A 27,268-nucleotide genomic window follows, 5' to 3' on the forward strand; every position below is an offset into this window, starting at 1 on the left:
AATTATAATTATAAATAAATAAAACAAAAATAAACATATCATAAAAATCGAAATTAAATAATAAGATCCTCATATTACAAAGCTTCACATTTATTCATTTTCCAAAGTGCTATTCTTTAGTAGTTTTTTTGCATTTTACATATTAGTGGTTTGAATTAATGGCACGGTTGCAGGGGAAGAGCAGTAAACACTGGCTTTCTCAGTGGGACACAGAACAGTGAGTGTTGCAGAGACGTCCAGACTCACATTCTCCAGATAATAACATAAACAGAGCTTGCCATGATGCACCACAAACCGTGCTTCACCCTGCTGCGAGTAACACATTCATGACCTGGAAGCACAAACTGTGGCGCTCGACCAACAGTGTGTCCCGATGAGAGGGAAAACATCGGATCTATGAACTGAGCTCCTTCATGATTTCAGCTGGATTCAAGTTCTCTCTCTGATTGAAGTTAAGGAAAATGTAAGCTAAGTAACCAGTGTGTTGATGACATTGGCTGGATCCCATGTAAAAAAAAAAAATGGTGAACACTAAAAAATAAATAATAAAAGAAACCAACATAACATAAGCTATCAGTTGTCATGTTTTTTGTTTCACAGTAAAAGTAAATGAACCCTTATGCTCAAAAGGGTTTCATCTTTGAATAAGATGCCATTTTGAACCACTGGAAGTGAGGTAGGCAACTGCGGAGAGGCTAGCAATAGCAAGTTAAGTTAGCTTTGAAAGCATGAGATTCCACCCTCCCTTCACAGCGTTCGACTGAATGCAATGATTGAATTTTGGTTCGGAGAATTCCACAGAAGACATATTTACATATTTTAATATTTAGTCGACTTTTATTATTGATTGCTATCAGGATGTTAATCGCTATAAGGATGTGAAGAGGTACAATCAGTATAACAAAAAAGATTGTGGTTTGTGAAATCCTGCTAAGAAATTTTCTTCACTTACCTGCTTGCTTTATCATACCAGGGATATGAAGATGACAAACATTAAAATTCCTTCCTCACATGCACAAGCTTTAAATAACATGTTTTGATAACTGGGTAAAGTTTAGTATTGCATGGATGAGTGGAGCAAGAAAGAAAGAACGAAAGAAAGAAAGAAGTTTTTCTCAGAGGAAAACATGTGTCTGTGCAGGGTGGAGAGATACAGTGATAGAGAAGATGCCCCAAAACACTAGCTGAACCCTCAAACTTCAATCAATGTCAAGTGTTTGAGTGTGTACTCACTAAGGGTTTCAACGGTCATGATCTCATCCTTGCACATGCGCTGACAGGTCTGGTTGTCGGCCAGTCTCCCCGTGTTAAAAAGATGACACTCGATGCATTCCCTGAGATGAAACATTTAGAAAGATCATTCAAACTATAACTAACACAATACTAAAAAAAGTTTGACAGGATTGAGTCTAAACAAGTCAATGATGAAGGAAAGACATCTCAGACCCTGTCAGTCAGCTTTGATCAATATAATAGAGAACATGCATGTGTTATTATGCAGTTTGAATAACATCTGTGGCATGCCTCCTAATGCCACAGAAGTAAAAAAAAAAAACACACATTAAAACACACTGTTCTGTGTTGTAAATATGTTTATAATTTTTTTCTAGTCTCTAGCTCAGCAACTCAACAATGGAGTAAGAAATTATGATTTATGAAGGACAAAGTGGGTGATAAGTGCTTTTGAATGTAAATTGTTAATAGTACAGATTCATTTTTATGTATATCAGAACCATCATGCTTATACCCATGTTTGAAAGAACCTAGCAAATCTTGGTGTTACATACACTGCCGTTTGAAAGTTTGGAGTCTGTAAAATGTACAGAAAATACAGTAAAACAGTAATATTGTGAAATAATATTACAATTACAAAAATAGAAAACCTGTTTTCTATTTGAATATATTTAAAATGTAATGTGATACTCTAATTGCAAAGGTGAAATTCCAGATTTAGTGATCAAGAAACGTTTAATTTAGTCAATGCTAAAAAAAAAATCTCTTTTAAATCTCATATTATTTTTGTGGAAACTGGTAAATTTCTTTAGAATTCTTTTAATGAAAAGTTATTTAAATTGGAAATCTTTTGTAACATAAATATCTTTGTCACCTTTGACCAATTTAATACATCCTCACTGAATAAAAGTATTAATCTATTTAAAAAAAATCAAAACTGACCCTAAGCTTTTGATAATGCAAATATTATCAAAGTACTGCAACCCTTCACTGGAATGCGACTAGTATGTAGCAAATTAAATTTTCGAAACAGAAAGGACCATTTAAAGAAACAGAAGGATGAAAGACGGATGCTATTGGTTGCATTATGCAGTAATTTTTTTTTTTTTTAAACAATGACAAACTTTTAAAGACAGCATTACATTAGAATCATTAGAAACTGAACATACTCGATTGAGCATCCTCATTCACATACCTCTTTGTTCCACAGGCATCTGGACAGGTGGGACATTTTTCGCAGGTGTCCCCAAACGCCCCTGGCTCAGCGCACTGGCACCGCCCACACACACAGCTGCCCCGCCCACTACAGATCTTCCCGTCGTCTGACAGACAGGAAGCCGTCTCTGTAGAGCAATTACAGTTGTCTCCAATGTAACCAGCATGGCATTTACACTCACCGCAGTGGCATTCTCCATGACCTGGAAAACAGGGAAAGATAGGCTCAGAATAAACTTTATATAAATTGTGACATTCAGTCAACAAGCTGCTATGTGCAAAAATCCTGCACCAACAAATTTGGTTAACTCACTGGCATGGACAAGGTCTAAACACAAAGACCTCTCAGAATCGTAGAATACTGTATACACAAAAATACACATTGAGAGATGGCATAGAACCATCATTTACTGACATTAATGGAAACACAAGCGTTCCACATTTCTCTGTCATGGCACAAAGATGACCACTGTCTACTTCTCCCACAATCTCTGAAGTCTCTCTGTCCACAGCCGAGCACATTCCAGCGGACTGATTACATGCAGATCTCCTCATTCCAACTCCGAGGATTCTTGGCATGTGTCTCCATCACTGAGCACGAGCCAAACCTTGCGTTGAAGCAAATGTGCTATAGTCGCTGTGTGAGTGACCCGACTGAAAGTTTACATTATGATATAGTAGAGTACGAAAATGAGAAGGGTCTTACTGTAAAAATGATCTAGAAACAAGACAAGCTTTCATGGCAAAACAGCTGTGACCAGAAAGCAGTAACAAACACTTGGTGTGGCATCAGCTGCCGATGTAGCCTCAATGCAATGATTGCACAAGAAAGAACAGGCTAACGTTTGGAAAAATTGAACACCCACTCATACCCATAGCTGCAGTTTTGTGCTTGTGTTGAGTTCTGCCACTATTTACTTATACTCAAGTTGTTGCATTAATTGATTTTTTTCTCCTGTAGAAAGTAGACATTTTCTGTAGAAAGAGGACCTTCATGCCAGTGTTGTAGTCGAGACCACCTCACTCGAGTCCGAGTCGACACCGAGACCACAGAGAGTCGAGTCCGAGTCAAGACCGAGTCCATAGAGAGTCGAGTCCGAGTCGAGTCCGAGTCGAGACCGAGACCAGTGAGGGTTGATTACCTAATTTACTTTTATTTACTTAGAGAAATCCTTTTTCCTTTTTTTTTTACTGAATTTACTTAGAGTTTAAAAAATATGATCAGTTTAGGGTAAAAAGGCCACATAGTAGGTGGTGTTAAAAGTAATTTTATTACAATTTGTCATGCGCAGTTGCGCACTAGAAAATCGCCAATCACTGGGCGTGTCAATCAATTTGAAGAAATATTTTATTAACATACATTAATAATCATGAAAAATAGTTTGAATTAAACTCGAGTGGACTCTGGAATAATTCTGAGTCCTAAAAAAAAAAATTTTCGAGTACGAGTCAATTCCGAGTCCAAATGGACACGAGTCCATGACAAGACCAAGACCATTAAAATATGGTCTCGAGACCGAGTCCGAGACGAGTCCGAGTCTCGAGTACTACAACACTGCTTCATGCAGTTCACAGTGACCAGAGGGTGTTGAGCAAACGCATCATAAAATGAGTGAAATACGTAATTCTCTACTGTTCTATGGCAAGAACTGCTTCACAGTTCTGCAAAATATTTGTTTTCCAAGGAAAATTAACAGCATTTGGTTTGGAATAATATGGGAGTGAATAAAGTACTAAAAATGTTTTTTAAGATATTAATTTTCTTCAATTTAGAACGGTTTATAACCACTTATAATGGTTTTCAACATTGAACCAAATCAGCATATTAGAATGATTTCTGAAGACTCATGCGACACTGAAGAATATTTTTTTGCTTAATTACATTTTAAAACATTAAATTTATTTTAATTTTTATTTTACTTAAAATGATTTGAATAATTATTTTGTAATTAATATTTACAACTGTTTTACTGTATTTTCGATCAAATAAATGCAGCGTCGATGAGCTGAGAATCATTTAATTATTTTTATTGTTTTTTTTTTTAATCTTACGACCTCAAACTTCACCGGTTGTCTACATATGGGGAAAGTTTTGGGTGAAGTATCCCTTTAAAGATACAGCACATCCTCACAACTGCTACTGATTAGAAACATGAACTACCATGGGAGATGATGTCTGAAACTAATCTCGTGAGAAAAGTATAACATTACATGACACTCTAAGGCGAAAAACATACCGATAGTGAGGGATGATGTGTTTGACACACCACACACACACACACACACAGTCCATTGAGGCCCTGCTCGTCAGCTCCCACACAATAAATGTTTCATTGTGGTGCCACAGCAGAACTAAAACAATCCAGGAATGTGCAACCACTGAATTCTTCTCTGACAAACAACGTTTTCCTGAGAGATACAATACACCTTCACGCAGTTCCCCAAATTTATATTTTATAGAACAAAAAACGTCCATTAAAATACGACTTTCTAACAAAGACCTTTAATAAAGTAATAGTCCAAGTCTGTTAGGGTTATGGGAGTAATATAAGGAAGACAAATTCCTGATTAAATATAATGTGGCACGCCTTGGGGTGTGTATTCTGCTGGAGACAGTAATCACAGAGTACACCTCAACTGAATGAATGACCCTCTGAACAAATCTGGCATGAACAAAGACGTGCTGTGGCGTGTTCTCCACACCTGCTTTCTAAAGGTGTGTGTGACAGTACTGTTACTCTAAAATAACATTATTCGCAGGCTTCCCTTTTTTGCCACAGACATTCAGAACTAAGAGATTCTTCATATTTTACGCACTGAGCTAGAATATCAAGTCATAATCTAAACACAAATAATATGTATTACCTAACATGAACCAACAATGAGCAATACAGTTGTTACTATATTAGTTAATCTTTGGTAATGTTGGTAAATAAAAAATACAGCTGTTCATTGTTTGTTCATGTTAGTTTCCAGTACTGTTAAATACAACCTTTGATTTTAATAATGTATTAGTAAATGTTGAAATGAATATTAACTAAGATTAATAAATGCTGTAGAAGTATTGTTCATTCTTAGTTAATGTTAATGCACCTTATTGTTAAGTGTTACCAATAAATGCTAGAGAATCGATGCAGACCTGCTCTCCCAGCATTCCCGAATCCACTCATTTATTTAGGTCACTGAATAAATGTGCTGTTGCCATGCCAGAAAGGCAGATCCATGTTTGAAAGCCTCAGGGAATGAACCTCAGCCCATTTCTACCACATCCACAGTTAAACTCGACAAATTCACACATGAGTGAGTCCAAAGCCACGCAAGCACTGAAATATGTCAATTACAGTTGACCTCAAGTATCAGGTTTATTTAAAGGTGCAAAGTTTCACAGTCAACACAGAGTCTGTGCTTGTAAAATCCAGTGTTTGAATAGTGTAAACTTGAGCTCAATTGCTGTGAAGTCTTTGTGAAGGACATAGCCATTCTCGTGTGATGAAAATGTCCTTTTTTCTGCCTTTAAATTACTAAAGCATAAATTACTAAAACAACAGATTGAGATTAACTTGACAGGCATTTTTGAAAGAAAATGTGTAGGCTTGTAATCTTCATTAATTTTAATGAATGAGCAATGAAACGTATTGATAGCATGCTCATACACCAAACTGAAGTGGAAAGGAAAAGCAAACAAAATGTGGAAAAAGAAAATAACGCTGAGCTTCCCAATGCAAAATACTTCCAAAGGCTGGAAGTGACCAGTCTAAATATTTCCTGTCTGCATGCTTGAGTGTATGTTTTTTCTAGTTTCTTGTACAAACATCATATTACCAGTGTTATCATTAACTAAAAGTATTTTTTTCTTTAAAACCCCATAATAAACCCAATAAAAAAAAGGTGGAATATGGATTTGTCATTCTCCATTTCTAAAATTACACCAATAGTAAGATTTAAATTTAGGACCTCTATTTTTCAACAATATTTTTTGCTTCTTTAAAGGGACAATGTGTAGGAATTACTCCCATCTAGCTGTGAAAATGTATTTTGCATTCAAACGAATTGTGCTCTCCAGCGCCTCGCTTTTTCAAATGGGCGTTGCATCTACGGTAGCCATTATGTACCAAAAAGCTATGACAGGATGCGTTCTAATAGCACTTTGTCGAGTGTTCCTTCGGGTGAACAGGTTTCTTATTTCAACCAAACAGCAACTTGACACAACGAACAAACGAATGTTACAGTATGAATTACTGACTGTGAAAAACGTTATGCCTTCTTTATTCATTATATTTTCTGAAGTATGTGCATTGTTGGATATCATCATCTTTTAACTATAGATGTTCATCTGTCCATAAAATAAAGTACCCAACCAAACAATGAAAAAAAAAAGCTTGTAATTAAGACTGTAACATTGACTTGTCGAGAAGAAAGCAGGACTCTCTTTCGAAATCTTTCTCCTGCATTAGCTCTATCCACCTGGAAAAAGCTATCCCGACATTAACTTGTGTGTTTTGTAATCTCCGGTCACGTTTCCTTTTACAATCTATTTTGGACTTTTCTGGCGACAAAGATTTGCAATGCAGCCTTTTAAACTTGCCGGGGCAGAGACAAGCGCCTCTCACTGCTCTGCTCCTCCATTTCTGCTGCTTTTAGTTACGTCACTCTGGCTCTGAATGAAAACGCATTGGCCTAGTACACATTGTCCTGTTAGGATAAGTCAGATAATTGGCATTTGTGGGTATTTGTAGACCATTGAGGACATATTTACGGATAAAAATACTGATTTTAAATAATAAAATACATTAAAAATTACATATTGCCCCTTTAAAAGAACATTTTACTTCCTAAAACATTTAAATCCATTCAGTATCAAATGATATTTAAACAAGCAACATTCCGAGAGACCATTTGGCACTGTTGTTCGACTGATATGCTGACCCTGACCCGTCCTTCCTGTGATAAAGACCCCTTTAGCCACTGTAGTCCCACAGGAAGTGTACATCCAGCTCCTGAAGCAACATTCCTCTTTATATTTTTAGCTGTACGCTTCATTTCACTCTACTTAAATCATTTAAAATTAGACTCTTGAGCTATTCTAGTGTATCATCACACTCTTGCAGTTTATAGAGGAGAGTCAATGAACTGTGTTTGCTAACACCAGAGACTACTACCTCTACTTTATTCTAGCTCTCCATTCAAAGCATTTAGGCTTTTCAAGCCACAGAAAGCCAAATGTTTTGCTGAAAAATGCACAATACACAAGTTTCCAGTCTAGGCTGAAGTCATTAAGTACATTAAGAACAATCTAATAAATTTAAGAGATTTAACGCATTGTAGCAGGGCCTAAAACTAAAATGTTTTGCCATACGTGCCAATGGCAAGTGACTTGAAAAATGCAGAGGAGTTCCTCTATCAACCAATAGTACTATACTAATAGCAGAACTACAACTACTACCACTACTAATGGTTTTCAACAAACTTGTATAAATCTGATGATGCTAATTTGTACAGCTTGTAAAGATTTAAGTTACCAAAACATTTAATTCAACCACAAAACCTAATGCTACACTTCTTTTCTGTGAGCATAATGTAGTTAGCAGGAGTGAAAGAACTTGCCGACTGACTTCAGATCAGAGTTATAAAACATGGTTTTATATAGTCATGGTTTGTGGCTTGTCTGTCTTTTTTTGTGGTGGCAACTTAAAATAGACCGTCTTTTGGATCTAGAAAAAAAAAACACTCCAAAAGCCCTGTAATCACTGGCGTGCAGTGAGAGCACAGGGTGTGCAAACTATGCCATGTTCCAGTTCCACCCAGTGAGGAACCACCAGCAGAAAACACTTTGCTCCAGGGGCATCTCACTTCCCCGTCTGGAGCCGCGAGAGTGAGTCATTTTCAGAAATTTTGATCAAACTACTAACAGGCTACTCAACGACTTATGAAAACGTGTCATCACAGACTCTTCATCACAGGTCATTCTTCCTTCCCTACGAAAGAACAAACAAACAAGTGCTGTTGAAACGGAAGATATCATTTCATGATGTGAGTAACTCAACTCCATATTTTCAGTGGCAAGTTCAAGACAATAATTTTGAAGGAAAAGCTTTCAAAAACTGCTAAATATAGAGCCAAAAAGAACTGTTGTAAATGACAAAGGGTAAATGTGCCACATTTTGTGATGTACTGTTTAAAGACTTCAATGACCTCTCTGAGGAGTTGTGTATACGTGTGACATTGACCACAGAGACACAACATTATACATCTGGAGACAACACAAGGAAGCCATGGTCTTTAATAGGAGTCATCCAGTTTTTACAGGCCTCTGATCAAGCACTGATCTAATAAAGTGCGTTAAACCCATAAACACAGCAATGTTTCCAACAATTGTTTCATGCACCAAATGAACAGTTTTCCTCTAGGTCATTACTCTCATTGTTCATTACTATGGCAAAAAAAAATGCACAGTAAAATATTTTAAAATCTCTTATACTCAATGCTGCATTCATTGGAGCAAAAACATGTAAATATTGTGAAAAATATAATTAAAATAACCATTTTGTATTAACAATTTAAAAAGTCATTTATTACAGTGATGATAGTACAACTGAATTTTCAGCCTCATTACCCCATTCTTCAGTGTCACATGATCCTTCAAAAATTATTCTAATATGCGGATTTGTGGCTCAAGAATCATTCTATAACAAGCAGGGACACGTTTGTGTGCATTTTATTTTGTGATTTCACCGAAATGAATAGAGAGTCTCCGCAACGGCGAACACCCTCTCGTAACTTTTGCAACCTTGAGCTTGGACTACAAAACCGGAGCGAGAAATAATAATGGCAGATTGCTCGAAGTGTTGGGTTAGTAGTCAATGTCCTTATTTGTCAGTTCCGCTGCAAATACTGTGACGTAATTGTTCAAAATATGTCATAGAGAACACGGAAATCTGAACAGGTTGAAAAATATGACCAAAACAGAATATAAAGATATAAACAAAGCACCTGAAGAGAATAATTTCATCTTTTCTGTACTTATAAACACTCCAAATATACAACAAAATGCATTTAAGGGCTAAAAAAGTGGATTTTGCTTGATATGTCCCCTTTAAGAACTAGGATGATCAACAAGCAGTTAGTTAGGGGTAATCAGTCTTGTTCTTGTTTGATACTGTTCGGTATCAAATTAGACCAATGTACGTTTTTATGTAACTAACTTTAAAAAGTTATGAACAGTCTTGAAGAAAAACATTTGGATGACTAACTTGTAAGACTAGTCTTAGCAGTTTATGCGACTCGCCCCAGGACACTGGCAGCTTCACTTCTCACCAATGGAAGAGAGCGAACGGGCGTCGTCCATCTTTTTCCAGTCTATGGTTTAGCTAAAAAAAGTACAACTCATCTGTCTATAAAGAAAGATGTGCAACGTAAGCCAAGACACGGCAAGCTGCCTCTTGTAGTTTTGCCATTCAAGTGTTGAAGTCTTGGCAGGAAAAACAGGTCTATAGATGCCTGACATGTGGTGTCCGTTCTCTTTACAAGATTCCGTAGTAACCAGGAAACCTCATTGTATTCCAAAGAAAATAAAAGAAGTTAAAAAATAATCAAGAAATAAATCGCATGTTTCTCCACTTAATGATAAGCACATCTGAACTCTAGTGCAGGGCAAAGAAATTACATTTAATTTAATTAACACAGTCAGTTGTGTCTCATGTGACTGGAGGGTAACATCTCATGCTCCAGTGACAATAACAATTACAGAGTAGGCATAACAGATAAATACAGTTTTCTTCTACTACATAGTCTTCTGACGCCTTTTAAATAAACAGGTAGGCTGGGGACAATGTGTAATGCTTTTAAACACATGAACGGATCACTATAGTTTGGGCCTGCAGTACGTTTTCTACTCAGGAACAAGCTAATGTTTCTGTGCATGTTTCATTGCTGGTTTGGTATGGTGTAAGGTTTCACACTAAATACGGTTAAACGAACTGCACGTTTCTGTTGACGTAAAGCACAAGTGTGGGAAGTGCCAGGGCAATAAGCCAAAAAAACAAACAAACACCATGTCGAGAACTTAAAAGTCTCTTAAAAAAAAAAACATCTATAAACAGGTTTAAATAAGAAATGCATAACAGTTCTATAGCTTGTCTAAATAAAATAGCTGACTAATCCCATGTTTTTGAAACCAAAGATAGAAAGACAGTGTAGTGTTTTTGACAGTCCTGTGATTCTAGTCACAAAGCCGACTATCTGCAGAGACAGCGTTTGTGTCCACAAGGATATCTCAAATCTTATCCGCACCCTTGCATTCCAAAATTGGATTGGAGGTTAAACATTTAAAACAGCAAAGTATTTTTTCATGCCAACAATTAATAAATACTTTAATGCCGGAAAAAAATACCTTAAATTGTTGTTAGGATGCAAGTAATATATCAGGTTACTGTGTGGTCTAACAACAGACTAGTCAACTTTTCCCAAATGGTACCTCGCATGGAAAAATCATTATCCTACAATTTGCTGCCCAGAGCAGGTCAATTAAAGGCAAAGTAATCCCATTGTAGCAATGTGGTCACTTAAATTCAGATTTGAAAACCAACTAAACAAGACCAAGATGAATAAGTTTGGGTGTATTTTACCAACGCTTGAGACGACACACAAAGTGACAGATGAGATTTGTTTTTGTTTTTAGCACTGACTGATTGCAGTGTAGGGATGAATCTGACTGAAAACTAAAAAAAAAAAAAAAAAGAAAAAAGCATCACATTTGAAGGTGTCACTCAAATATGAACCACCGCACAAATCATGCAGTGACATGCATAAAACATCTTTATGAATCAATAAAACCTTCTGTTTGACAGCTCAAACTCTTATCTGCCCCAAAGTCCAGTATTTTTTTTTAAAATGCAATTTTCAATCTTACATCCTACTTTCTAATAAAATACAAAGTAGCTAAGATTTGGGGTGTGAATGTACATGCAACATCCATTCATAAGGCGTGATATTTCAAAGGACGAATATCTGAAAGCCACCTATAATGAATATCTTTTGACATTCTATTCTTTTGAAATGTTTTGTGTAAAGGCTTGGCATTTAAAGTAAGGAAGAAAAGTCTGTCAGAAGCGAAGCAGGATCCATGGGAGATGCTTTATTTGTTTAGCATGCTAATCCAGGTCCTCGAGGCTTCTAAAATCTAGACGATCCTCTTTCCATCCGGACTGGGTTTGTTTAACTGAGCTTTTCATTTTGCTGGTGTATTTGGGGATGGTTTTAGGGAGTGGAGCACATCTGAGGGATTGAGTCAATGTCTGAAAAACTCCACTGTTTGGTAAACTGCAAGTAGAGGAGTCTATTGAGGCCAACAGAGGGGATCAAAATACACCATTTTAATCATACAAAAATGTGTGCATTTCCAATAATGATATTACCCATGAAAGATACTTCAAACTCCAGGACTCTCATCCCCACAGAAATGGAAATGCATCTTGCTGCCATATCAAAAACATGTTCTTCTGGCAAAATGTGCTCTCAACACAGTCAATGGACTAAGGAGTGAGCATTGACCTCTATTACAAAGTCCAATTTCGCTTATGGTTCTTGCAGCTCTATTGTTCAGCACGTGACCACATTGCTCTGATAAAGTCCCACAGGACACAACATGACAAAAGGGGTTTATATCCAATCTTGTCAACAAAAGAATGCCAGATTTTCCTGCATTTATGAAGACAGTAAAGCAGTGAAGGTCTTGTCTGTTTGTTTGCATCTATGGTCAGTGTGTTGCCAGGTGCTGAAGTCATCTACTGAGGATGCAAGGGTGTGGAAAAAGAAACTCAAACAGACGTCAATGTTCTGTGTACAGTTAGAAAGAGGAGTTGGTGGATAATGTTCTGTTCGCCAAAAGTTAAACGGAACCACGTTATGTCCAAATTACAGCATATGTTTGGTATTCAACACACAACGTCTCATCTGCACCATGCTAAAGCCTATACAAGCTAACATCTGAAAGTTGTACAAATCTTTAAAAACAACTAGGCTAGGTGTGTAACATATTTTCTTCAATCTGTAAATGTTTTTGAGAAAAACAACATATATGACCAAAATAACAAACATCACTCCTGATGTGTTATTACAAGTTAGTGACACTTGTTTGAAAGCCCATGTATAATTATATACTGCTTGAGGTCAAGTGCATGAGATTGAACAGATTTCACATGTTTTTCTTAAGTTAAGAAAATACATGTTTTTGATGAAACACTGTCTATACACACTGCAATTCAAAAGCTTTGTGTCGCTAAGACTTTTGAATGAGATCTCTAATGTTCACCAAGGCTGCATTTTTCTTGATTTAAAAAAAAACAAACAAACAAAAAAAAAAAACATGTTATGATGTTGTTTATTCTCTCTTACATTACATTAATTTATGTATGTCCATGTAGTGTTTGATTATATTTTGTTTTAAAAGTTCTGTTCAAGTCACCATTACAATGATTATATATACTGATACACGTTAGACTACTACCTGGCGTGACAGTTGAATCACACCGTAACAACTAAAAGCCATCCACACTGGACACAACAAAGTGATCGATGCAAATCCATTTGTCCTTCGTATCAGAAGTAGCACATCACAACTAGAACGGGCCATCAGTTTTACGCTTGGGAATTTGTCGTCACGCGGCTGGCACCACATTCATTGGAGACAGCATCACTGATTATAATGGGTTCGCTTTTGTTCGTTGCGGAGTGCCACCAGTGTCTGGTGTAGACAGTGGTGTAAGAACGTTATACATTGCAATTATGAAATATCAATGCTCGTATTAATTTAACGTGCTACTCTACACACCAAAAATGCAAGTTCATAGAACTTAGTATATTGTGTTTGATGAAAGCAAAGATTTTTTTTTATTGTTAAGTAAACTCAAAAAAAGTCCTGAAACTGGTTTCCTCAAGTTTTTGTGTTCTCTCACCTTCTAATACCTTTAAAACAAACATACATGCTCACAGTTAAAATGACAATTGACTAAGTCTACACAACAACGTTGAAAATGGGGCACATTTATACGTCTGGAGCATTTAGTTACTATTTCGGTCTCTGTGTAAATAAGAAATTAAAATCAGCAGCAGATGTATAGAACAGCACTACAAAGCAACGGTTTACTACGGGCTAAATAGTTTTAACATACTGTCATGCTCACACTTCTAAACACTCAAAGCTATTGTGCAGAGATTCAAAACATATGTACAATAATACATTTTAATATGGTTTTGACTGACACGAGACACATCAACGAAGTATGTAAAAATAGCAAGAAAAAAAAAACAAACAAAAAAACTTTGTGCACTTCCAGCAGCCATCACACTAAATCCAGTCAGTTCAGCAGATTCAGAAGTCTTTCATTATGACAGCAGAGCAGAAACTAATCATTCAAACACCAAAAAGGACACACAGATGTCTTATCAGCGCAGTGCTGTCTGTCTGTGGGAGCACTTCAGGCTGCTATAAGCATGACAGCAAGACCACGCTAATCCACAATAAACAAAAATGAATATATTTAGAGCTGAATGTACATAAACTTCATATGAAATTCAGGTTTTCTATGTTATTACACAGCTCTATTTCTGTATCTGTAAAACTATAATTGACCGGAAGTTATACCGGTTATACCAGTAAGCCGTGTTACACGTATCACTTTTGCGTAGGTTGTCTTCACCCTGTGAAGGATTGTTTTTGCCATAATGACCGGCTGACTCAACATTAGTTTTTCCATGGCTTCATATATCATATAAATAGGGAAAGCTGATAAAATATTACAGAATACGACATCATGGTTCAATGATCCAGGCCGGGTGACTGTTGCATTTTCTTATGGCTTTATTTTCTGCAACTACCGCTAACAAAATGCTGTTTTAGGTAACAACAGGGTGCGGTGTGTGATATGCAATTAAGATAACAGCTGAGTAAACCATTTCAATAGCACTTCCATCAAAGAGTGTGGTTAAAGAAAAACAATGCTTTGTTTACTTCAGCTGTATGAACAAAGGACTATGCGACCAATGAGACCAATAATGAGAGTGCTTATGTTCAATTTAAATGGATTTAAAAATATCTTTAAAGTAACCGCTATTAAATATACCTATATATTAAATGTTTGTCTACAAAGGGTTACAAAACATCTTTACAAAAACAGTTTATTCTTGCCCAGCTGTAATAAGAAGCCATCAGCCAATCACCATCAGGAGTCACAATATACCAAGCCCAGTGATCCAGTACTAATGTGGCACAGGAAGAAGCTCTTACACACTCACTGACTGATTCATATTTGAGTTTTAGATCATAATAAATAAGTTTAAAATTAAACGAGCACTTTACACATAAAAAAAATGTGTTGGTGTCAGGACTACACCCTTATAACTTAACCACACAACAATTTAGGTCATACAAAAATAAATAAATAAATAAATATGGCACAACAACATGTGTCTCAAATATTTTAATTTAAATACTAAAAACTAGAGCTCTTATCTTGGTAAAAAGAGTGGTAAAAATTCCAAGAAAAAGCTATGCTTATGCAATACAGATTGATACAGTTTGTGAATGTGTTACTACAAATGATGGTGGCAGTGAATAAAATAATATTCTGATATTTTTCAACCACAACCACAACCATGTCAGAATGCTTATTTTTAAAACCTTCTGAACATGTTCAATGTGTGCTTCTTTTACTGAGGTATGCGAATAAAAGACCCACAGACAGACGTTTCTGTAATTTATACATAGATGTATGTGTGTCTGTGTGTCTATGTATAAATTGTATACACCAAACCAACAATTACCAAAAACACGCACAAAACTGATTTTGAATGGGCATATCTGTTATTCGCATATCTCTCGAACCGTTAATCCGATGGATTTCAAACTTGACGGATGTATTGCTACGGGCACAAGTAAGTGCAATGCAACATTTGATGTTGTTTGGACTAGAAATGCAAAAGATGTCAGTAAATATATCAGTAAAATAAGCAAACATTGGCTTTTGCCGCTTGCCACTCTGGCTCACACTGCACACTGAGTGACCACTCCCCAAAATAAACATTCTGAAATTAGAGGGTTGTGGTTTAAAAATATCTGAATATTGTACTTTATTCACGGCCATCATTTGTAGTAGCCTATTCACAAACTGTTTGCTCAAGCGTAGTGTTTTCTCGGAGTTCACCGTTTAGCTGCTCCGGCCAAGGTCTGAATCTCCCCTGAATCGTCACACTTATACATTTGTGGATGTTAACTGAAATTGTAAGTCAGCTACACTGTTTAATTGAAGATAATATTTTATTCTGGTGCGCTTAACGCTATTGTTTTCTCAGAGTTTATGCTCCTGTGTAATAATAGCCTAGGCTATTCAGCAACTCAAACATACCAAACCAATAAATACTAAAAACACATTTTGCACGGGCCTTGCACTAGTTTACTTTAATTTGAATTGTTTTATGACTTGATTATTAGATTAACAACCACCCTGCAGTTCCTAACCACTTGGGAAACCCTACCCTGGAGGACTATGTTCATCTTACTAGTCCGCCTGTTTAAGAAACCTGTCCCAGTTTCTAGATAAACACTAGCATGCTAAACAAACTCCATGCATGCTGAATTTTATATTAGATCCAAAAAGTCTCGCAAATCACACTCTGTAAAACAAGCTGCTCTCACTGGAGTATAGCCAAATCAAAACACCACAAAGCATGTTTATGGGCCATTTAACATGTGAAAGAAACCTACAGAGAACTCTCATCAACGGTTGCCTTTTCCCACAGCCATTATTAGCGAGTTTACAAGAATTGTCCCAGTTAATTCACCATGGCAAAGCGGTATGAGAGCGCATAATTACTCAGACTCATTTAGAACTCATTACAGCAGACGAGAAGAGTTTTCGATGGCTGACATAGCAGGAATGGGACATATTCTCGATTCTATCAATGACATTATTGCTAAAGAGGCTCAATCCATTTTGTGCTGGGTCGGCAGTTCCTGCTGACATAAGAAAAGAAAAACATAGAGCTTCATTACCATAGACCAGCCATTGTGTGGATGGATAAACAAATGCAGCCTGCTACAAAGCTCTCACTGTGGCATGGCGGAGATGCATCGTGTGGAGAGAGAGAGAGAGAGAGAGAGAGAGAGAGAGAGAGAGAGAGAGAGAGAGAGAGAGAGAGAGAGAGAGAGAGAGAGAGAGAGAGAAAGTAAGAGATGGGGTGCCAGCCAACTGCTCTCTGGCAAGAATTGATAAAAAAAAGAAAAAAAAGAAAATAATAATAATAAGGCATCTCATGGCCATAGATATATTGTGAAAAAAAAAAAATTGTGCCATTGTGAAAAAAATAAATAAATAATAATCTACGTTTAAATTCAAAGAGGCAAGATAGTCATGCATAATGCATGAACTGACATTTTCATACCCAAAATGAGGCGAGGTGAACATTTTGGAGCAATAAACGCTGATGTAATGTATGTTTCATTAGGAAGCCGGGGGGCACGAGACTCTCATAAAAAGTTCAAAACAGACTCTATTAATAATGTATGACGTTCCAGGAAATCCCTTATATAGACAAAGGCATCCAGCTATCAGTGTAGCTGAATAAAAAGCATGAACGTTGACTGTGACTAAGATTTATGTGGGTTTTAAGTCATAACTGGTTATTTTAATCACAAAGTATGTGAATAATGCAGTGCTAATTGACATAGACTTTATAACAATATAATTCATATTTTAACAAATATAAAATATATTTTGTGATAAAAAGTCTCATTAACTGTTCCGTCCTTGATGACTTCCTTGATGATATCCTTAATCCACAAGTGTATAAAACCAATTATAAAACAAATACTAAATAAACCAACTATACAATTGTCACAATTGAGATTATAACAAATTATTGTTTGTTCATCAGTCTATTTACTTTCTTAGCCAATTATTTATATATAGAAGAAACCTTTCAATCTTTCAATTAAAATAAACTGATTAGAATAAACTGATATGACTTTTTTTGTCCCCCTCACTTCTGAAATGATGGCTACACCCCTGTGGCATCCTAAAGAGGCCCGTGGGCAAGCCAAACGGGCAAATGTCTGAAAAACTAGGATATGGCCATGTACTGGAACTTGTACTGAAAATTCAATGCACAGGTTGAACTATTGTGGAACTAAGGTGCAAAGATTTCTTTGAAACATATTGTGACAATCAAAAAAGCGATTCAATTCATCTTACCTGAGCACAGTGTGCCCTTGTGTCGGGCACAGGAAAAGTCATCACACTCGCAGAAGGTGCCGTAGATTTTGCCAAACTCAGACTCGTAGCAAAGGCACTGGTTACAGCTGCATTCTCCGCGGCCGCTGCACACCTGCTTGCCCTCAGCCTCACGGCAGGCACTGAGGTGCTGGTAGTCGACCTCACCCTCCTGGCACTCGCAGCGGGCACCCAAGTAGCCGGGCTCACAACGGCACATCCCACAGCTGTAGGAGCCGGCCGAGTTGCAGCGGCTACTGTTGGGATCCGTGTGATATGTGCAGCTGCAATCACAGCGGTAGTCCACAGAGACCTCCAGGCGGTCTTTAAAACCAACAGGCCTGATGGAGAAACTCTTCTTGGTACCTTTCGGAGGACAGCCTCTAGCGTCTACAGTTAGGTTGAAGGAAACCTGAAAGAAAACAGACAGCTCATTTAAGACAAAATACACACAAATCATTCTGTAGGCCAACCTGGAAGTTAGCATCACCCTGGTTCCATTGACAAAAAGCCAGCAGGATTTTTCCTTTGACTTTTGGATTGCAGAAAATAAGCTCTGTGACCAACTAAAGTTTGATTGTTACATGTTTTTTTTTTCCATCAAGATAATCTACACAAATTAACTTGTTGAGGCCTAAATACAATGGTCAGAAGTAAAAAGCTGAGGATGAAATAAACAAACTACACAATCACCAAGCTTCTGGCAACTCCTTCAATATTTATTTAAATTCAACAAGTTGGAGAGTTCGAGTTAGCTCAGCATAAACACAACAAGGCTTTAGTAAGGCTGAACAGCGTTGATGAGCTTTTGTGCTTGGTGTCATAACATTTAAATAATGTCATGTGATGTCCCAGAGAGCCTTGATAGTACCATTTAGTCACAAATAATAATAAAAATTCACAAGTGATGCATTTTATATTGTATAATGAAATGAGAAAAAAAAAAAATGAACTTGGTGGTTGAGGAGATTCCCCCTCTACGTGAAGTACTTTAAATATCAAGAAAGGCGCTATATAAATGTAATGAATTATTATAATTATTGTGTTCACCACAGACTTTATTTCAGGCACTAAAAATTTTTTTGGGGATGACCAAAGAAAAGGTTAAAAAATGCTAACTCAAAGGAAGGGGAGTTCTCTTCCTGGTGGCATGCATGACCTTATCTTTGAAGATAAGAGGGTTGAGTAACTGATGTAGATCATAGCTGTCAGATTAATGCCGGACCATCAGATCAGAGAAAAGACAGACTCCACCCAGATGATGACCACCCAGAGGAAGGAAGTCTAGAAGAGGTTTCATCCAAACTAGCCAAGACTTGATCTGCAATCAGTCAATTTCTGGTAAGATGGTGAGAAGAAATTCATTTCTCAGATTTAGTATTCCACTTGACTGTTTAAGTTTCATACAATTGCACTGGAATTATGCAAGATGCAGTGCAACAAAAGCATTTATCAGTTTATCAATTCTTTTCCCAGAAGTGAAAAAACTTCATGTGTGGATCCTCTGGAGCAGAGAACCCGACACCTTTAAAAACATGTAGTCTGGCTGGCCTTTGATTCAGAAGCGCCCAGGGAAGAGTACAAGCCCAACATGCTGAGTCTGAACGCTTTGAAGTAGCATTTCAGATCAGTGAGCCCTCCAGACCTGAGAGCTCAAAGCTCAGAGCAGAACACTGGGCCACAGAGGGTCATACTGATGGAGGTAGACAAGAGGATCATGTACCCTTTAATCACAATGAAAGAAAAGTTATTTTAATCGAAAAGGGGTTGCTGTAAATTTGATAGCACTGGTTTCTCTACAGCAAAGTAACTTTTGATGGTCCCTTTTGAATATCTACTTTCTCTTTATAGTGTTGGCCTTCCAACATACATTCTTACTGACTATAACTTTGCAACTACATGCAAACTTATTCTAAACCTACCAAGTCTACTAGTACTCTACCAATCTAATGAGAGTTAATAGACATATGTGCAACATTACTAAGTCAACAAAATGTGTTAAAGGGACCATCAAACTAAAGTGAAACCAACTCAATCAAATAGTAAAAACCTGATAAATGGGAGGCAAGCAAGAAAATGTGCTAATTATTTAAAACGTCTATTTTTGTACCAAATTCTTAATGGTAAGCTATAAAAAAGAAATTGTGCAAGTAATATCAACTGTTAAAAAAAATCTACGGCATTTTAACATCATTACATCACAAATTATCCAGCATTAACGTGCTCCTTAAAGACCACGCTGAAAGACATCACAAGAAAAGAGGAAAAATTAGGGATCAGGCAAAGGCACAGAAAGACAACGTTTTTCCTCAGAGGCAATGACCTGCAGAATTGGATTAAGGAGACATGTGAGTCACAAGAACATGGCAACAATTAGATGAAGGCATTAGATGAAGGCACAAACGCATTAGAAAACTCCATGAAATCTGTGCAGTTGAGCAGAGGAAGAGGAAATATAATTAGGCAATCAAAGGGCAAAACTGTATACTGCTTACTAATACACACAAACCAGTCGAAAACTTGGGAAAACACTGGCAATGTTCAACATTTAGTGATGATCCAAGTCAGATCCGTGTGTTTGCAGAAGTAGTTTGTGAAAGACCTAAAGCCAGAGCAGCAGAAGTCCTGAATAGATGCCAATAACCTGAAGCATCAGTCAGAATGGGAGGTTTAATGGTTTTCATAGTCTGACATTCTGTGTCTGAGAATGCAATAAGAATGCTAAACTGCTAAGAGCAGATAACACAACTCTTCAGAAAAAGAAAAAAAAATCTATATAACTTGATATGAAGTATTCACTCCATAGGCTTCTTAAGGGATCGAAACTGTCCGGCCCAAAAGTTATTAAAGACATCCTCAAAATAGACAGAGTGACTACAGTGGCTCAATCTTAAGTTTATCAAGTGACAAGAATACTGTGTGCGCAAAAAACAAACTAAAATGACAATGTCAACTATTCATTTCCTTCTCTGTTAGATTTCACGTAGTGGAACTGAGCATGAAGCCCATGGAGGAGTGATTCAGCTCTCAGATTTAATCGAAAATATCTTAATTTGTGTTCCGAAGATGAACGAAAGTCTAACGGGGTTGGAACAACATGAGGGTAATTACTGACAGAATTTTCATTTTGAGGTGAACTAACCCTTTAACTACTAAAGCACATAATTTCTATGTGCTAAACTAAAATTTCATGAAAACTAAAAATATAAAGTTAAAAGCCAATTTTAAAAGTTTTCAATAAAAACTAGAAATGCATTTAAATATTCTCAACATTAAATTAGAATTTAAATAGAAAAAAAAAAATAATACCTGGATAATCCTAAAATTGTATCTCCCGATCACCCTGTCTACTTATTACAATATAAAATGCATTTAAAAAAAGGCTATTATTATAATATTAAAATTAGTGTAATAATAAACATAACTACAACTACTTTTCAATATGTACAAAAACACCTACCACATAGTATACCATAGCATTCTTGCGTCTGCAAAACAGTGAGCAAAGTTTTAAAAATCCATGGCAAACAAACTCCATCCTAAAGTAAACTGATGTTTCCTGGGACACCATCCAGATTAATATAGGATTAGATCAATGTATTATGTATGGGACAGTCTGTAGTAGTCTCTAGGGGCTTGAATCCACTTCTGTGAAAGGAATCTAAGCTTAACTTTAGAATCTGGGCAACAGCCTCTGTATCTAAGGCCCGTGTTTTTCCACAGCTCCTCGCCCAAAAAGCTCAGTGCTATTGTGTGAGCCCATTGAAATGCAGCATCCGACTCCTCGGAGGGTTTGGTGGAGGACCGTGAGAGATACAAGGGATTCTGTTTGGGTTGTGCCCCCCTTTCTAAAGGCATGATTGGCACTCGGGCACGTTGTGACAAATTTCTCTCGTGGATGAGACAAAAAGACCCGGCCTATTGGAGCAGCCAGAGAAAATTGGGTTGCTCCATTCATTGTGGTTATTCTGATGTACCCCTCCACTATTTCCTTTACGCTCCTTCTCAACATTCAATTAAACAGAATGGGAATGATACAGGAGAAACTGGAGGGTCAGATCACTGCATGGTGTAGAAGTTTTACAAAGTCCATCTAATTAAGAATGTATGGGAGATCCAACAATGACAATAAACACCATCAAAAATAAAAAGCATTCTTTCAAAGTAACCGTTAATTACACAAGCACTGTTGGATACATCATGTGGCCTTGATTGCTTCGGTAATCTGCGTGTTATGATACTGTAAAATTTAGTTACAATAACACTCTGAAAGGGCTCTAAGCAATTTCATTTCTTTTTCACTCTAAACAAAGAGCGAGTCTGCTGTGGCTGACACTGCATAATGGCGTGAGAGTGCGGACAACGGCATGTTATTCAAATCCTGCATGTTATCTTGAGCAAACACCACATCGTCTATACCACAGGAAGTGCTAAACAATATGCCTGAGAGTGTGTGATTTCAGCCATGTTCCTAGGACCTGCTGAAAACCACTGCGATACCAATTATCTGTAAGTGGCCCGAAACTGAGCGTAGGTAGACAGCAAACGGACATTGAATCAATGTGGAAATGACGTCTGTCATGACATCGAAACAACGTTGATCTGGCATTGTTTTGCTCATCGAGTTAACGTTGAACCAACGTCGGACGCGGCATTCTTCAAAGCTAAATGAAAATCGAAAATTGGTTTGCTTTCATGACGTTGAAACAACGTTGATTTCAAGTTGATTTTCCGCTAGTTTTGAGCGTCTGACGTTGGTTCAACGTTAATTCGATGAGCAAAACAATGTCAGATCAACGTTGTTTCGATGTCATGTTTCCACGTTGATTCAATGTCAGTTTGCTATCTGGGTAGGTACCGGTAGTGTTTGGAATCTTCCTGTCAATGCATTTACTTTTCAAAGTTATTTCTGACTCAAATACTAGATCTTCTGGTGTTAATATGGCCAAATTTACAATTTGAGATGGAATAAAAAAAAGGTTATGCACTAGAAGATAGTTAAAGAAAATATGTTGCTTTCATATCCAGGGCATTATATACAGGTCAACAAAGGCCAAACGGGGAAGTAAAAACAAGTTTCAAACTGTGTAAACATGATTTGAACATTTAGGAAGATCTCCTTAAAGGGGTGGTTCAGAATTTTGAACATTGGGCCTCATTTCCAAGTTAGCCTTAGGCCATGTGTCCACCAAAGCGTTTTTAGCCAGCTGAAAACACTAGACGCTCTGCCCTAGAGGCAGTACTTTGGGCGCTTGAGAGCATTTTGGCAGTGCAGCGTTTTTTTTTTTTTCCGTTGAGACGTTTCGTTGCTATGATACAGAATATTCGCATCACAGTTTACTTGTAACTGATTTTGCAGATAATTTGTTTCATACTAAAAATGTATTTTTCATCCATTTTGTTCGATTGGCTCTGTTGGTTGATGTCGTTGTACAGAAAGAATGTTGTGACAGTTGGTCGGTGTGTTATTAGTCCCGCCCCTCCTCCACTGTGATTGGAAGGGTGGGTAAAAAGTGACAGTGATGAGCGCTGCTTTTTATCCAAAGTTGAACATTTTTCAACTCTCGGCGACCATTAAAAACTCATTACGCTCATAGCATTTAAAAAAACGTGGCGCTCCCATTGAAAACAATCGAAAACGTACGCCAGGCACGAGGAAAAACGCTTTGGTAGACATACAGCCTTTGTGTTATTTATCAGTGGAGACAGATTTCAAAAATTTTCATCCAGTCGTTCCAGTTGCAAAGTTCGCTGGTGCTAGGCTAGCACGAGTCAACGGTAACTGCTAGCCTTCCATTAGAAACACTTTTACCCACTCCACAGTACACCAAAAGCAAATAAATTACAACGCTAGACTATTGATGTAAATGTCTGTTAAGACATTAAGCCCGATGTCCAAAATTCTAAACCACCCCTTTAAGGAGTACAACTACCATCAATTTACTAGTATTAGGCAACAAGATATAGCATACAGAATCCTGGGGGTATAATAAGAGGTATAATAAGATCTGAGCTCATTGCCACAGACCTCATAGACTCAAGTTGCAGACTGAGAGACAGGATCAACTGTGATCCATTTAAAAAAAAAAATTTGTAAAAGGCACAATCATGATTTGATAAAATATAAAGTACTAACAGTGTCACCAATTTTGAGGTCAGCACACTTGCGGAGGCCAGGCAGGGGCTGGCCGTCTTGGCAGGTGGCGGTGAAGGACAGACTGAGATCTTCAGGATGATCCCACACGCTCAGCTCAACTTTTGACCTGATGTTCTGCACAAAAAAAAAAAGAAAACAAAAATCAAGCAAATGATCCAAGAAACAAAACAATCCAACATTCACTAGTAACAGTTTGAAAGGTAATGGAGATGTTCAAGAATTACTGCATTTGGGATCTATAATGCTTTAAAACGTAAAACCACAAACTTTCAATCATATACTTCGATCAAATACTATCACTGAACACACCAAAATAGATCATATCCATAACAATAATCATAGTTTAGCATATTTTGGTGGAAACTGACAGTCAGGAGAGATGAGGAATTGGATCATCTGGGTCAAACCCTAACTTGATATTTGGCCAGTGTTTGTCATCAGTTAGAAACTGTTTACCGGTATTTAATTTTTCTTTCCCCCCAGTGTCCAGTGAATCTTCTCTACTGTTCAAAAGTTTGGGGTCAGTATGTTTATTTTGTTTTTGAAAGAAGTATCTTATGCTCATTAAAAACTGTAATATTGTGAAATGGTTTTAAAATAACTGATTTCAGTTTCAATATTATATATGAGTCAGTACAATTAAAATATATATATATACTTTTGAACTGTAGTATGTGTAGTCACTTGATCTTGTTTAATTTAAGGTTATATAAAAATGCTAGTGTAAAAATTTACTCCAATATATAGCTACATAAAAAAAACAAAAAAAACAAAAACAAAAAACAAGCTCTTCAGCCAAAGAGACCATTTCTTGGAAAACAGCAGAGATCTGCCAATGCAGTAACAAACACAGAGTGTCAGATCTTCACAAGCCAGAAATACCACACTGAAAAGCTTACTGTGTGAACTAAAGCAAACACATGGACGAGCCCATCAATGACAAAAACAGGAAATTCCCTACCTTTTGTAATCATGTGATCACACAGTGAAGACACAACAAAAGACCAAATGTTTTCTAAATAACACTCCACAACATCATCTGTTCTTAATTCAATTTCTAACAATTTATTAGCTGAAAACCAGGGGGAATTAATTCGGTTGACAATTAAACTGGAATCAATTTACATCGAATACTTTAGATGAGTAATGGTTATTTATTACTATGCTGTTGTATTGATAAAACAATTTCCTGAGTCTGAAGTGTGTTGACCACATTGCCTGAAAATGAACCGTGTATTCATAATGGCCCGTCACTATATATCACAGCTTCAACCCTGAACCTTTTAATATGCATTCTACACTCTTGAAAGGAAATAAAAGCATGAAGGGGTCAGTCTTGGGGTCACCAAGAGCACATTTTTTCTTTTATGTACACCTGCCACCTGTGCTTTAAATAGGACTATAAAGGGACACAGGATGATGTTTTAGGTTGGATGTACTGAATAAATTGTATAAAGAAATAATATATAGAACACATCAACGCCACAAATCCTAGAGCTTGTTTAAAAAGATTAAAATAGAAAATAGAGATACTTCAATCGTAGTGCATGAATGAATGTATTTGTCATGCGCCATTTAAAAAAAAGAGCTATTTAGGTATTTTTGCAAGCTATTAACAAACCTGCACTGCCACAGTAAAATAAACAATCAATAAATAAAAAAACAAACAAACAAAAAAAAAAAACACTTGTGCCTACCTTACAGACTTGCACTCTATCTTTGGAGTGCAGCAGAAACCCACCAGTAGGTGGCGGCATGTCAATCGCTGCATCCGAAATCAAATATTTTTTCTACAATATAGTATGCAAAAAACAGTACGGCAACAGAGTAGCATGTCCGAATGCCTAGTATTTCACAGTAGGTGAAAAGTCCCCGAATGACCTACAACTTCCGGCGAGATTCTGAAGTGCGCATTTGTTCGACACTTTAATATCCCACAGGAAAGGATTAATACGTTGTTGTTGTTTTTACTACCCACACTCATACTATTGTAAGGGGTTTACAGACAAAGACCCAGAACCAGATAAGAAGAATGAATAATAAAGGCAGTGGTTCCATAACCTGCAACCAAGAAGACAAACACACACACCAACACACTGCTTTTCCAAGGTTGGATTTGGCCAAGCTCTAACTATAAACAGGAGAGTCGTCTCAAAACATCAAAATAATGCCTTCTTTCTCCTAAGGATAGCTAGTAACTTACATCAGCAAGCATTTAAGAATATGATTTCACAAGCATAAGCACAAAGAATATATATACTGTATATACTGTATATATATATACGTGTGTGTGTGTGTGTGTGTGTGTGTGTGTCAATAAATGATTAAATAATAATGAATATACCTAATTACTGATTTTATGAAAGAACTATACAAGCATTCAAAGGGATATTATGATATATATATATATATATATATATATATATATATGCTGAAGAGGCAAGAGATTTTGACTACCCCCTTCACTATATAGAAAGTACTTTAACAGTCACGAAGGAAGTTCAAATTCAAATTCAAATGAAGTTCCTGCTCAGACAGTATGCGATATCGGAAGCAGCGACTGTCTTAATGAGTCAGTTATTGAGTCAAACTGTGTTGCAATTATAAACTTACATTGTATGCGTTCACAATTAGCTGAATAATGTTTTTGGAGTCTTGGTCCAAAATTTCCACTGTAGTCCCAGGGATCAACGCAGTGAGATTCTATAGATACAAATACATTAAGAACATATTAAACACAAACAGCTCAACGTCTAACAACACAGCTTATGAGGAATGAGAGGTACCTTGTAAAGAACATAGTGTCTTTTGGTCACTGCAAAGATGAGGAAAATATTGTTTTCAGCCAGTTTCTCTCCAAGTAGAGCGAGTGAAGGGTAGTCCTGTAGAGGGACGCCACATGTCCATACATCAGTAAGATACATTCAAGCAATCCCTCACTCCCTGCAGCACCCTTTCTGTCAGGAAGTTTGCAAAAGGAAGTCATCGCTCTTCTGATTCCCCTCCACTGTTAGCGTTATTATCCTTCTCACCCATTTCCTCTGAATTCAGCTACAGCGTTCTCTGCTAAACTGCCCGAGTATCCAGGGAGTTCGTACTCAATATATTTAACCAATGATCATCGATGTGTTAAGTACATTTGAGTAAGGTTTTCTTACAGAACAAGATGGATGCGTAAATATTAAATCCTAGTTTGCGGTAGAAGGCACACACTGCTTTTGTTTGTTTTCCTTCTGTCTGAGCGATCTCTCTCACTCTCAAAACATTCAGTTACTTTGGATGGAGACCAAACTGCTAAACAAGCGACACATCTGTTCTTGCACTTTGACATAGATGGGGAATAACAATTTATCCAGTTCAAAGCCATAAAAAAAAGTTATGAATTTTCAAGAGACATCAC

At 37.0% G+C, this 27,268-nt stretch overlaps 1 protein-coding gene across 2 annotated transcripts in view; it reads right to left on the minus strand.

Annotated features, from left to right (window-relative positions):
• Window positions 1-27,268, minus strand: part of itgb5 (integrin, beta 5) — a 36,688-nt gene that overhangs the window by 2,372 nt on the left and 7,048 nt on the right. For both annotated transcript variants that reach the window (XM_089133264.1, XM_039655623.2), the window contains 6 exons: window positions 26,655-26,750; window positions 26,482-26,571; window positions 23,848-23,982; window positions 17,694-18,123; window positions 2,429-2,651; window positions 1,234-1,334 (listed from right to left, as the gene is read on the minus strand). In XM_089133264.1, coding sequence (XP_088989390.1) covers window positions 1,234-1,334; window positions 2,429-2,651; window positions 17,694-18,123; window positions 23,848-23,982; window positions 26,482-26,571; window positions 26,655-26,750 — 1,075 coding nt within the window. The remainder of the gene's footprint in view (window positions 1-1,233; window positions 1,335-2,428; window positions 2,652-17,693; window positions 18,124-23,847; window positions 23,983-26,481; window positions 26,572-26,654; window positions 26,751-27,268) is intronic.

Source organism: Pimephales promelas, chromosome 7 (assembly GCF_988280905.1).
Source record: "Pimephales promelas chromosome 7, fPimPro1.hap1.1, whole genome shotgun sequence".
In the NCBI taxonomy this organism is placed as follows: Eukaryota; Metazoa; Chordata; class Actinopteri; order Cypriniformes; family Leuciscidae; genus Pimephales; species Pimephales promelas.